General features: G+C 36.7%; 1 protein-coding gene across 5 annotated transcripts in view; it reads right to left on the bottom strand.

Annotated features, from left to right (window-relative positions):
• Positions 1-9,782: 9,782 nt before the first annotated feature.
• Positions 9,783-13,844, bottom strand: part of FNIP2 (folliculin interacting protein 2) — a 73,580-nt gene continuing 69,518 nt past the window's right edge. For all 5 annotated transcript variants that reach the window (XM_039319376.1, XM_039319377.1, XM_039319373.1 and 2 more), the window contains one exon: positions 9,783-10,604. In XM_039319376.1, coding sequence (XP_039175310.1) covers positions 10,526-10,604 — 79 coding nt within the window. In that variant the 3' untranslated portion in view covers positions 9,783-10,525. The remainder of the gene's footprint in view (positions 10,605-13,844) is intronic.

The following is a 13,844-nucleotide window of genomic DNA, read 5'->3' as shown; positions in this document are numbered from 1 at the left end:
AATTAGGCATAAAAATAGAATTGATAGGGTTGGATAAAATACTATTAGATACTGAGGATAAAATGATTAAAAAGTTATATCATTATTTGTTAGATCAGGCAATGTACGAAGAACAGGTAAAAGAAACCATGTTAACGTGGAGCAGGGACTTTGATCTCAACTCTGATCTGCATATCTGGCAAGAACTATGGGCACGAAACAGGAAGCTCACCCTGGCCACATCCTACAAAGAAAACCTTTACAAAATGTTTTATAGATGGCACTTCCCACCCGCAAGACTAGCTAAAATGGGCCCAAACATCTCCCCTATGTGCTGGAAATGTAATTTGGCAAGAGGGACATATTATCATATGAGGTGGGAGTGCCCGAAAGCCCGTGACTTTTGGAACAAAGTTAAAAAATGGCTAGAGGAAATACTAATGACAGAGGTAGAGCTAAAACCAGAACTCTTCTTACTAGGTGTTACCATGCAGAAATACGATAAAGGGGCACTTTACTTAATGTTACATTCTTCACGGCTGCCAGATTGGCCTATGCACAAAACTGGAGAAATAAAGAAATTCCAACAGAAGAAGAGATTCTACATAAAATCTTATTGTGTGCTGATATGGATAGGCTTACTATGGAATTAAAGGACAAGACAGAAACGGACTATTTTGAAATCTGGGACAAATTTTATTGGTGGTATGAGAACTGTTCGGGCTTTAAGTTAGTGTTAAGATTGTGGTATATAAAACTGTATGCTAGTATTTAGAGAAACGAATTTGAGACTGTATTATATAGGAAAATATGTATATATAGAGATTAGGAATTATAAGTATGACAAGGAACAAATTGTTAGGATTATATATACTGGAATGACACATTATGTCCTTTTTGTTTTAACTGTTTTATTAATAAAAAACTTTTAAAAAAAGTTAAACCCAATTTAACAAATAAATCTGATTAAACCTCATATTGCAGTTCTACCTTTACATCTGACCAATACATAATTAATATTAATAAAACCTCCAAATCACAAGACATTAGCTTTATTCTTATTCTTCCGCTCTGCAGTTTGAATATAAAGTATAAAAGACTAAAAAGAGATTTTTGTAGACATCTCACCCTTTGAACTAAGGAACAAGGAAACGAAACAGTAAAGTTTTGCTGTCGGGCAAGCTTCCATGCCAGCCACCTTTTTTTCCTCTCGCTTTGCCTCCTTTTAACCTCACACACACCCCACCTTCTGTAAGGGGAGGCAAAAGACTCACTCACCCTCCATGTTTATGTGTCTCCCACTGCCACCATCAGCTTCCACACCCCATGGTCTGACCCAGCCAATCAAGCCACACTCTGGCTGTGGTGCTCCGGTGCCTCATGGCTCCTCCTGAAGCAGGCATGTCAAACTCGCGACGTCATGGGACATCGCGCAACATATCGCAACTTTTCTCCCATTGCTGGCAACGGGATGGGCACAGTTTCAGTATGATGCATTCGGCCCGCAGGCTGGCATTTGACATGCCTGTCCTAGAGGAAGCAGACAGAACCAGAGGGGACCCTGCTCACACCGTACCGCCAGCAGAGCATTTTCAAAAGCAAACGAGGATAGGAAAGGCAATAATAGGAAAAGAATGCAACTCTGGAAAATCCATCGAAAAAAGGTGCCAGAACTCTATTCCGGTGCGTTCTATGACAAAAAAAGCCTTGATTTTATATATGTTGTATTATTTAACTTTTCATTTAGACTGCAACCCCAAAAACACTTCCTGAGGTGACCTTTCTCTTTTTAAAAACAGAACAAAAAAAAAAAAAAACAGGAAAAAAGCTACATGCAAGTATGTGTGAGTGTAGTTTCTCTCTCTCTCCATCCATCTGCCCACCCACTCACCCACAAGAAGTTTCAGTAAAGAATAACCATATTTTATTTTAACTGTTCTTGTATAATTTAAATCTTTAAGCAACTTCTTCATTATTGTAACAGGTCTTCAATCCACTGAGTAATTTGGGCTGTAAATTTCCCTTTCCAATGTTAAAGGGCTAGCCTTTTAGCAATAAATACAATGAAACTCCAATTTTCATGTAACGGTTGAAAAGAATATGAATGTCTGGAAGTATTAAATCTTGTCCTAAGGTCACATTAATATATGAATCTATTTCTTCTCAGAACATAAATACATTAGGACATTGAAAACCACATTTCAATTGAGCAATATTCTGGCTGCATCTGCAACAACATAATGATTTACTCATTCTTTTTCTGTACAAACACAATGGGGTCAAATATTTATTTATTTATAAAATGTATTGGCCTCCCATCTTACCATGCAGGGTAATATAACTTAATGCCAAACATTATGATACAATTACAGATGGGGAGGGCAGGGACAAGATGAAGGAGAGGTGGGATCTTTGCTAATCAATCAACCACCTCCACTGTGATGCTTCCCCGTTGGAGCCCCTAACTGGCGGAGATGGGTCTTTAGGCTCTTAGGAGGGTTGAGGCCAACCTCGCATTGAGGGCTAGAGGTTCCAGCAGGCAGGTGCAATGGTAGAGAAGGCCCTACTCCTGGACACAGATAGCTGGAATAATCGGGTCAATGGGGCCCACAGCATATCTCCTCTGCTAGCATGGGTGAGACGGACCAATCCCAGTGGGATGGACCCATGCCGTGCAATATACCTGAAATATTTTTTTGCTATATAACCTGAAATCTGGTGAGATTTTGATATTCAAGTTGCAATATTTTCCCATTATTTAAATAAAATGGTAGTTCAGTTCCTTATTCCATCCAGAGTTTATATCCAACCAATATATTGTTAACAAATATTTGTAAAGACTGTGGGCTTTTGGTCTCATGGGATTTAATGATCCACTTTAATAATGCAAATGTCTAGGAGTCTGAAAATACACCAGACCAAATCAAAATATTAATGTAACTGTAAATACAGCTAGTAGGTGACACAAACATATGTATATTTTAACACCAAAAATGATTAAAACTCATCATTATTATCCAGTAACTTATAAAAGGAAAACTTCTAGTATCCATGCAAATCTTTCATATAGCTCAGACATGTCAAACACGCGGCCCGTGAAGTAGTTTCATATGGCCTGCAAAACCATCCTGGAAACAGTGAGGGAACAGCCCCCGCAGCTTTGGCCCTGGCCCAGGCCAGCCGGGAGCCAATGTACAATTTTGTGGTGGCCATCTATGCTGAAACGCATTCAGTCTTAGCTCCACAAGGCTATCTAGAAACAGCGAGGAACCAGCCCCTGCCGGGTCACCCCCGGGTGCATGCTGGGGAGGTGTCACCCTTTGTAAGGAATGAAGAAATGGACCATGCCTTGGTGCTTGCCCCGGTCCCACCTCCTTCTGCCCTAGAGACCCTCAGATCTGTCCCACTCCTGCCCAGGAGATGTAGAGATGTAGAGCTGGCCATGCCCACCTAGTAGGCCACACCCACCCTGGCCACACACCCTTGCCCCCCCGAGGGCAACTGCAATGCTGATGTGGCCCTCAATGAAATTGAGTTTGACACCCCTGATATAGCTATTTCTCCATCAATTCTAAGGTCTAAATTATCCCATACAATTTATTTAGTGTAGAAAAATGTTCAAAAAACAACATTTCATAACTTATCACAGATTTCAAAATAATATAATAGTGACAGAAAATATATCTATTGACTTTTGAACCTAAAACTGTGCAATTAACTAAAACATCTTTTTTTAAAAAATGTATGGAAGCATATCTTAATATATATAATACATTTTTTTCTGGCATTTAGTCTCAGTTAAGGAACTGTTTTTGTTAGAATTTACGCAGAAGATTCCCATATCATATAGACTTTTGGCAGATTGTTGTAACAGTGGATGTAATAAATCCAATTTATTTCTAAAGATCTTGGCCTTGCTAAATTGCTGGTTATATGCATTTCATTATCTGCAGTTCTTCAAAACATCCACACCCTTAGCAGTAGCTCAGGGGCCTAACAAGAAACAGATGCATGTGATTTAATGATAGTTTGCCAGCATACAGATTACTAATATGTCATTAAGCTAATCTTATGTCCTCCTACAAGTAGGTCAAAGCTTTTTAACTCTGTTGGTCAATCTGTTTAGCTGAGGCATTTTCCCCCTCTGCAACAATCCCATCTCACATATTTTAGTTCCATTCAGAGAGTTTCTTTCATGAATGCAGTAATAATACAAAGCCTCACTTTTATCTGTTGATCATTCATTGGCCTAGCATATGAATTTTCTGTGTTTTAAATGTTAAATGTATAGGTTTTAAAGAAAAAAATGATATTAATAAACTGAGGTCTATCAAAGCATATTCACTGTAAACTAAACTGAGGCACTGTTAAAATATTTTTAAAAGAAATTCCCATAAAGCACTAGATTTTAATGTGTAAGCCATTATAATTCACTGCAATTTTCTTCTGTCCAAATTATTTAAGTGACATCAATCATGCTCACCATGAAATATCTATAAAAAGTTATTTAAAATGTAGTACATACAGTAATACAAACAGACATGACTGATAAAAGATTAGCTGATCTTTGCATTCATATAAACAAGTGTATAGTAAATGAGCACAAATACTGGGCTGCCTTGATTTATCGATTGTACAATACTTAATAACATCCATACAGCATCTACTCTTCCTAATACATCTTATCTGAGATTGCACTTGGGGGGGGTTCAATGAATCAGAATAGAGTTGGAAGGGACCTTGGAGATCTTCTATGCCAACTCCCTGCTTAAGCAGGAGACCATGTAGAATTTGAGACAAGTGGCTGTTAGGTTGAATGTGGTCATTAAATACTCTCCCACCTATGAAGGGCTAGCATTCAAATGAGACAAACAAGAGGGCTTTTTTGCCACACAATTTTTTGATAAACAGTTGAAGATCTGATGGGAGAAATAAATTTAAAATACACTTTCAATTTAGAGAAAGTTAATGAGGTGATACTATTACTCAGATGAGACTGGTCTGTTTGCAGTTTAATGTCTACACTTCTGATTTTCAGCACTTTTGTGATCACAGTTTGCATTTGCGCTTTACATTCTGACTTCTGACTACTGAGATAGAGTGGTGAAGACTTACAAACATATCTAATATGTACAGTCTTGCCTTAGCTAACATTTCTTAATTTATTAACTCTGTGGTTCCTAGCTTGGCTGCCATAAATTACGAAACTATAGAAAATGAAGGATCTATTCCATACACACCCTCACACACCTGTTAGAAGCAGTAAAAATAATCTTGTCAATCTGACAGTGGAACAGAGTAGAAAAACAGTATTTTAGTATTAGTTTTATGGATGCACAAATAAAAGTTATTGCACCAATGCACCTCCCCTCCCCCAATTGACACATGATGACTGCCTATTTCTAACCAAAGTAAAAAGCTTCCAGTTTGACACTGGTAACCATACTCACATATAGTACCTGCATATTCTCTTTGGAGATATCCTATAGAATGCGGTGTGTCTTTCCTTAATAAATAATATGTTATTTAACTTAAGTAATCCAGTTTATTGACCCCGTTTGTGAAAGAGTTATTGCGCTTGGAAAAACACAACTGTTTTGCTGGCATTTTGAAAGTCCACTCCTCTTCAGCAATTATCAGTTCCAGAACAGTTCATTTCAGATGAGATTCCCAGAATATGGCAAGTCTTTAAATATTAGACAACATACAAAAATTTTAAATGCATTTATTTATACAGGCAGTCCTTGACTTACATTTCATTTAGTGACTGTTCAAAGCTAGAGTTTTCTGCTAAAAGTGACTATTACTGTGTTTCACACTTATGACCATTGCAGCGTCCCCATGGTCATGTGATCAACATTTGTCTGCTTGGCAACTAGGTTATATTTATGACCATTGCAGCATCCCAGGGTCATGTGATGACTTTCTGCAACCTTCTGACAAGTAAAGTCAGTGGGGAAGCCAGATTAACTTAACAACCATGTTACTAGCTTAGCAACTGCAGTGATTCACTTGACAACTGTGTTAAGAAAGAGCCATGGTGGTTAGAATGCAGTATTGCAGGCTAATTCTGCTGACTGCCAGCAGTTCGATTCTCACCAGCTCAAGGTTGACTCAGCCTTCCATCCTTCCGAGGTGAGTAAAACGGGGACTCAGATTGTTGGGGGCAATATACTGACTCTGTAAACTGCTTAGAGAGGGCTGTGAAGCATGACAAAGCAGTATAGAAATCTAAGTACTATTGCTAAAATGGGGCAAAACTCACTTAGCAAGCATCTCACTTAGCAACAGAAATTTTGGGCTCAGTCGAGGACTACCTGTATTACAAATTACTTATCCACAGTTTAAAAATAATCTAACAGTTTAAAATATTACCTAAAAACATGATTAACCGGGACAAGCAGATTTTGGTTAATTTAACAGATTTTGAAGTTGTTGATAAGGTAAAATATTTGGGGGTTACTTTATCTGTTTCTAATGTAAAATTGTACAAGAATAATTATGAAAAGTTGTGGATCAGGGTACAGAAAGATTTGAAGAATTGGGATAAGTTACAGCTATCTCTTATGGGTAGAATTGCAGTGATTAAAATGAATGTCCTACCAAAATTTCTTTTTTTGTTTCAAATGCTACCTATTTTAAAGAATGAGCTTAACTTAAATGAATGGCAGAAATGCATTAATAAATTTATTTGGGCAGGGAAAAAACCAAGGGTAAAGCTTAAAATTATGCAAGATTTTCGTGAGAGGGGTGGACTCAAGGTGCCGAATTTGAAATTATATTATGATGCTGTGGCCTTAACATTGATTAGTGATTAGGTAAACTTAACAAATGTAGAAATACTCCATCTGGAGGGTTGGGATTTACTTTTTGGATGGCATGCCTACTTAATTTTTAATAAAAAAGTGGATCGAGTTTTTAAATCACATATTATAAGGATCTCTTTACTTCGGGTTTGGAGGAAGTATTATAAGAGTGATTTTAAAATACCTTTATGGGCTATACCTTGGCATGCGATAGAGGGGATAAGGAGAGGAGTTAAAATGGATAGGGTTTCTTACACACAATTACTTAGATGGGATGGTCAAAACTGGCAGTTAAAATCTTTGGAAGATTTAGTACATGAAAATATTACCTATTCATGGTTTCAATATAGACAATTAGTGGACAGATGGAAGATGGATTGTAATATGGGCTGGCTTAGAGAAGATGAAAATCTTTTTAAACAAGTAAAGGATCAAAGACAAACTCACATTAAGAGGATCTACGGGGTTCTAGTGGAATTGGATTCAGAATCTGAATTAATCAAAGATTGTATGATTAAATGGGCACAAAATTTTGGTGAACCAATCCCACTGGATACCTGGGAAATTATCTGGGTGAGGAATGTTAAATTTACACAAGCCCAGAACTTAAGGGAGAATTTTTATAAAATGTTTTATAGATGGCACCTTGATCCACAAAAAATGTCTCTTATGTACCCTGATTTACAGCCTAAATGTTGGAGATGTGGTTGTTTGGACGCCACCTATTATCATATTTGGTGGTCGTGCAAAAATATAAAAGCTTTTTGGATTAAGATATGGTGGAATATTCAAAGAATTTTTAGAAGGAGGGTAAAATTTACTCTGCAATTATTTTTGTTAGGTATTGTTACTGATTGTGATGCTAAGGAGGTTATATTGATGTTAAATTTGATTACAGCCGCAAGGCTGTTAGTAGGGCAATATTAGAAGAAGGAATCTTTTGCCTACCTTGCAAGAGTGGTTTTTTAAAGTTTCCTATCTGGCGGAAATGGCAAAGATTTCGGCTTTTTTAAAGGAGCAATCGCAAGAGAAATTTTTTGTTGTATGGGAAAAATGGATAAATTTTATAAAACATAAATTGGATATAAAAAAATATCATTTAGCTTTTTTATAACTTGTATATAATTTTTGATATTTTATGGATTGTTTTCTTTTTTTTCTTTTTCCTATTTTTTTCCTCTTTCTTTCTTTCTTCTTTTCTTTTTTCCTTTTTAAGTATTTTTTCTTTTTAATGTTTAAAACTTGTTTAGGTTTCTTAAAATTTTAATTAAGCCTATATTCAGCTCTGGGAAGCTCGGGGGGGGATGGAGGGGGTGGTTTGGGAGGGGTTGGGTGAGGGTTGTTTTGTTTTTCTTTTGTTTTTTATTGTTCTTTTTTTGTTATTTGTAAAAACTTTTAAAAATTCTCAATAAAAAAAAATAATAATAATCTAACAGTGTTTCTTCCATTTTTTTTAAAAAACCCATGCTTTGTGTTGGAAAATATGTATGGATATCTGAAAATATATGGCCATAAGTTTGCTTATTTTTATTTTACATATAAAATACTTTTATACTGTTTAAAAATTTGAGAATCTTTTGAATTGAGGACATTATTTCCTATTATTGTCAGTTTCAGTTTTTCTTCTGCACATTTATCTTTAAAACTATAAAAAAACTAAACTAAAGCATACTAATAAAAATCATTCACGAATAATCATATAGTCCCACAAATGCTTGGGATACAATTCTTCAGCAAAAGCAGAAATCTGAGACTGACCTTAGTAGCAATTTATTCAGTTAACCGAGGTAGTATTATTTTAGGTGGAAAGGTGAAAATAGTTTACTTTTCTTAAAAAGACAATTCTAATCTAGGCTATTTTTCTATTAAATATGATGGAAGCTATCAATACATTTTTTAAAAGAGTTTATCTACTAATATATTATTAGGTAATATTTTATATCTAGGATAATGTATCATTAATGTGCATAGAATGTATATCTTGAAAAGGCATGTAAGGAAATTTAAAAACTATCCCCAGTATTTTATTTTTCAAAATGGAGCCTCAATTTAGAAAGAAATAATGTTTCTTCCTCTTTTTTTTAAAGGGTGGTTGCAGCAGGTATAATAGCAAGTAGAGAATAATGCTGCCAAGGATACATTTCTAGATGCCATAAAATAGGAATGTCAAAATCTGAGAGGATTAAATGTTGTAATGAAAGCTTTGATAAAACTGAACAATAAATAAAAAAGAAAAACAAAGAAATTGTATAATGTTAAATCATTGCATGGATAAACTTTGTATCAAAAATTACCAGTGCCACTTATGTCAGTTGCCAGCACTTTATACCTCCATGTAGTATTGTTCGTTTCAATACAGAAATATTATTAGAAGACTAAAATAATCTCCTCACTGAACCATTTGGGAGCCTTCTTAAAAGACTCCCTTCTAATGTGCCATGATAATTCAAAGTACTCAATAAACTTTACAGCTTCTATACTGAATCCTATGCCTTAAAATAGGGATAGGAAAATAGTGGCTCCCATATAGCTGAATTACAAGTTTCAGCATCCTTCACTAGAGGCAATGTTGATAGGGAAGCAAGAGGATAACAACAATGGAAAGGCTACAGGGTTCTTATCCCCAAGCCAAGTAAAATCCTAGATTTGAAACCCATGATGGACAAGCATAGAGATGCATGTATTACTTTAGACAACTAGGGATGGATGTCATTTATGCCTGGTCTCATGAGTTCTTCTAGATTCAGGACAGTGGAAGGCACTGAAAAGCTAGTATAAAAAGTTCTGTAGGATTGTTCATGTATCTGTAGTTATCCTAATTAATGACTGAGTGATTGTCATTATATTTACCTCTCTCTTCCCACATGACCATCTGGAATTTCTTCTGAATATTTCAATCATTTACTTTAAGGTGAATCCTGTTTATACAGTTTAGCTAGAGTTATCAGTGCAATGATATAATTACTATTCAAAATAAGCTATCCAGAGTTTATGTGGGTTTATAACCATATTTTTCTTAGCTTTTTTTTTTTTTTTTTGCTGGTAGCACAGGATAAATTTCCACATTTCATCTACTTTTTCACATAAATCAGAAATTAGAATTCACGATGAGACCTTCATTTGCAATAAGGTAAATTTGAAGCAGACTTATGCCAGTTTCCCCCCACTTTTATTTACTGATGACACAAAAGTTTCCTTCTTCTTCTCCCTCCTCTTCTTTTTGAATAAAACTTGAAAGTCTTTTGGCTTTCTTTACCCATTTGAAGAACTAGCCAGCCAACCAAGTTGTTACCTAATAGCTGAATTCTGAGCCCTTCTTCTAAAGAGAGGCAGTTCGGTGCAGACAGATATATTGGTTTATCATATTATTTATACAGACACAGGAAAATATATGTTCAAACAATTTGCTTAGACCCCCTTATTGAAGAAATTCAGAAAAATATGACAAATGCCAAAAGAAGAAAATTGTATTTTTGACAGTCTGTTTAGTTAGCTGCTATATATAAACAACATATCCATCATTAATGTTTAATCCTTTCATTCATTAAAATACAAGGATGCATGAACAATATAAAAATCCCGAATCTCTTTTATATTATGTAAACTAAAAATTCACTGATAAATATCCACATAAAAGGCAGGAAACCAAATGAGACATAATGAACTGCTGTCATAAAATCTCTTCTTTTGTGACTTTTATTCACTCCCAAATCTTTGGGAGAGTAGAGTTTATCTTTAGTTTAGAGGAGTATTTGAGCTACATATGGTGAATGAGTACTTGCTATAGCAGCCAGCAGTGGCAAGTCATTGGATTCAATCCTAGAAATGAAAATGAGAAAGTGTTAATATTTAAGCTACATAAAGTTATTTAAGCATTCCATACGTATTCACCTTCTTGAACATTATGAGTGTTTTTTCTTTAAAAAATTATGTTTATATTTTTATTGATCTGGGATCGTAAATATAAAGAAGATATTCACATTTAAATGTTCTAAAGCGGGGAACTCCAACTCCCTGGAAACCACAAGTGGCGGGTGTGCAAAACCATCCCCTCCCCCCTCCTGCTGCTGGTCTGTGGAGCTGGAAAGGTTGGGGACCACTATTCTAAGGCTTTTCAAATTATATCATTGATAATCTCTGTACCAATAATAGAGTAGAGAACGCATACTGGGGAAGAAGTCAAATTGACCCATTAAACCAAGAACAGACATCTTGCAGCCCACTCCCAGACCACTGATTCTGTTTATGATTCTGTTGCCAAATTGTTGTTTTTAATGTGCTTAGCAATTAAACACACAGGCAGTGCTCACAATAATTGTATTCAATTAACTTATTATTATAAATCTAACTAAATTAAAAATAAATCAAGTTTAGGATTTATGTATGAAGGAAGACATCATGCTGATGATAGAAAATACTGTTGATGTGGCCCAATACTGGGCTAATATCATTTAGTTTTAACCCTATTTATATTAAATACTTTTACACATGCTTTTATAATCTATTTTATATCTATTTTATTTTCTCAACATTGAAAATTATATATCTACAATTTGACCGTGTTTCTGACATGAATAAAGCATTTATACTGGCACCACTCACTTTTTTATGGGGGGTGGTGGAGATGGCCTCCTGGGATGCTATATAAAGGTCAAGTAAATATTGGCCTTCCAAGTAGGACTGATGGCAGGTTAAGCATCCCTACAGGAAATGCCGTAAGTGGGAACGGCATTGTGGTGGAATTGCCAGGCAGGTTCTGGTGGACAAAAATCTCTTCAGAGGAAGGAGAGATCATTGGAACAATCTATTCGTACTCTGAAAGAGCTGCTCCGGGTGAGGAGACCACATGAATTCAGCTGCTTATGGTCAATAGCAAGTTGAGCAGCTTGGGAGTCGAGGGATTTACAAAGTGTCCTTAAGTGCTGTGCAGCCTCAATAGAATTTGACTGGCAAAAGTCTTTCTTAACCACTTTTAAACTTAATTACTTGATAACCTAAGAAAAATATTCCAAACAGCAGTAAAGATCAAAGATACATGGTGAATGTATTTTTTTTAGATTTGAAGAAAGCGAAAAAAGTTATTTTAAATAATTTTAACTTAAAAGCAAAAAAATTAGCAAAACTGGGATGCATTTTTTTAAAGAGATAAAGGGGACGGTGTAACCCCCCCTCCAAAGAAATAACTTTTTATGGTGAAAATGCTTTTGAAAATAGCAATAGTAATTAACTTAACAGACTGGACTTTTGTGGGAATGCCGATAGGTTATTAAGGACACTACGTCCTCAATTTATGACCACAATTGGAACCAGAGTTTTGGCTATTGAACAAAGCAGTCATTAAATGAGACAGCCACATGACCGCTTTACTAAATGACTGCAAGAGTCATTAAGGAGGCAGAGTAAAAGAGCTGCCTGCTAAAAGAAGGAACGCAGCTTTCTTCTGTGTGCAGAAGGACCTCTTCTGGTGGGCTGCAGAAATGAAGCTCAGATTTTTGGGATTCAAGCTTCAGTTTCTGCAGCCCCCTGGAGAGGTATTCCTTGGCTGTGTGTGGAAAGGAACATGCGCACTGGGCTGGAGAAACAAAGCTCAGATCTTCACAATCCCTGCTTCATTTCTGCAAGAACTGCAGGAATTCCTCTCCTCCTCCTCAAGTGCTGGGCTGGGAAAAAACAAGCAGGGTTCCTGAAAATCTGAGTGTCAGACTGGCCACAGTTCACTCCCTAGGAAAGAATGACCCTTGACTTCATAGATGTTAGAGAAAAGGTACTTTTACTAGAGATACTGAGTGCAACGTGAGGCGAGCTCTAAAGAAAAACCATGCAAAAAGCATATAATGAAAGCGATCACCAACATCCAAAGTCCTCCCCCCTAGCCAGAGTAGTCCACTACAGTCCTGGTCCGATGTTTTGTGAACCTGGTGCCTCAGGTGCCGCAGCAAACTCCTTTCCCAGGGCTGGCATCCTTAAGGACAGGCAGATGCCTGGATTTGGCACCTCTGGTTCCTGTTAGTGTCCATACTCCCCAAAGTCTCACAGCATTCTTTCACACCTTCAACGCTCTTCCCCTTCCAAATGTCCCCTCTCCCCTGGCTATGGCAGTTGCTAACAAGCTTCAAAGAAAGCAAAGTCAGGCATCTGACACTGAGTGTAAGGACCCACCCCACTTTGCATCTTAAGAAGACAGAACTCTTGGAATAATTCTTCCAACAGGAATCCTTTATTAAGAGAAAATGGTTGCAGGCATGCTAGACAGGACTTGGGGTTCAAGCTCTTCCATTCAAGGTTTTAAGGGGTTCCCCAGTAGTCCCACCCAATCAACCCCCCTTCCAGTGATAGTTTCAAGTATCACAATTCCACCCCCTTTCTTCTTTCTTCCGTCTGAATGGAGACTTCAGGTAACTACATGAAAGGCAAGTATCCTGCTTTGTTATGATAAGGTTCTCTAGTGCTAACGCTTTGATGTTACAATAAACACACATTCAGCATTCAGCTCTTTGAAGTGTACTGAAGGAAGTGAGGGCCATAAAGCCCCTTTGTTCTCCCCCTTCTCTCCCTCTTATGGCAGAATCCAAAGAAGGCAGAATTGGGAGTTTCTATATTTGATAATTAAAGATGAAATATGATTGGATTCTGACATCCGGCCCCTCTTAAAAATAAGAGAGATCCACCTGAAAGAAAACACAAGTATAAAATTTAGTTAGGCTTGTTAGGATACTCTGTGTGAAACTTCTTCAATAGCTTCGGGGCTCTGACATGACGTTTATGGACCCACTCATTTTGTGAGGGAGGGAGGTGTTTCCAGGCAACTAGGTACTGAGTTGCTCCATGATATCTCCTAGAGTCAAGGACTTCCTTTATTTCGAAGTGTTGTTCACCCTCCACCATGATTGGAGGTGGTGGGGGGGGATTTTTGGCCGTAGAGGTGACTGATGCTCTCTTTTCAGCAAGCTGCAATGAAAAATTGGGTGTATTTGCCTGAGATTTTTGGGTAATTCTAATTCTACTGTTACTGGATTTATGATTCTTTTAATTGGAAAAGGTCCTATATATTTTGGTCCA

The sequence above is a fragment of the Crotalus tigris genome, unplaced genomic scaffold (genome assembly GCF_016545835.1).
Source record: "Crotalus tigris isolate CLP2741 ecotype Arizona unplaced genomic scaffold, ASM1654583v1 scf7180000023581.319791, whole genome shotgun sequence".
Lineage (NCBI taxonomy): Eukaryota > Metazoa > Chordata > Lepidosauria > Squamata > Viperidae > Crotalus > Crotalus tigris.
Note: the sequence above shows the minus strand (reverse complement) of the source record. Positions and strands in the feature narration are given on the sequence as shown.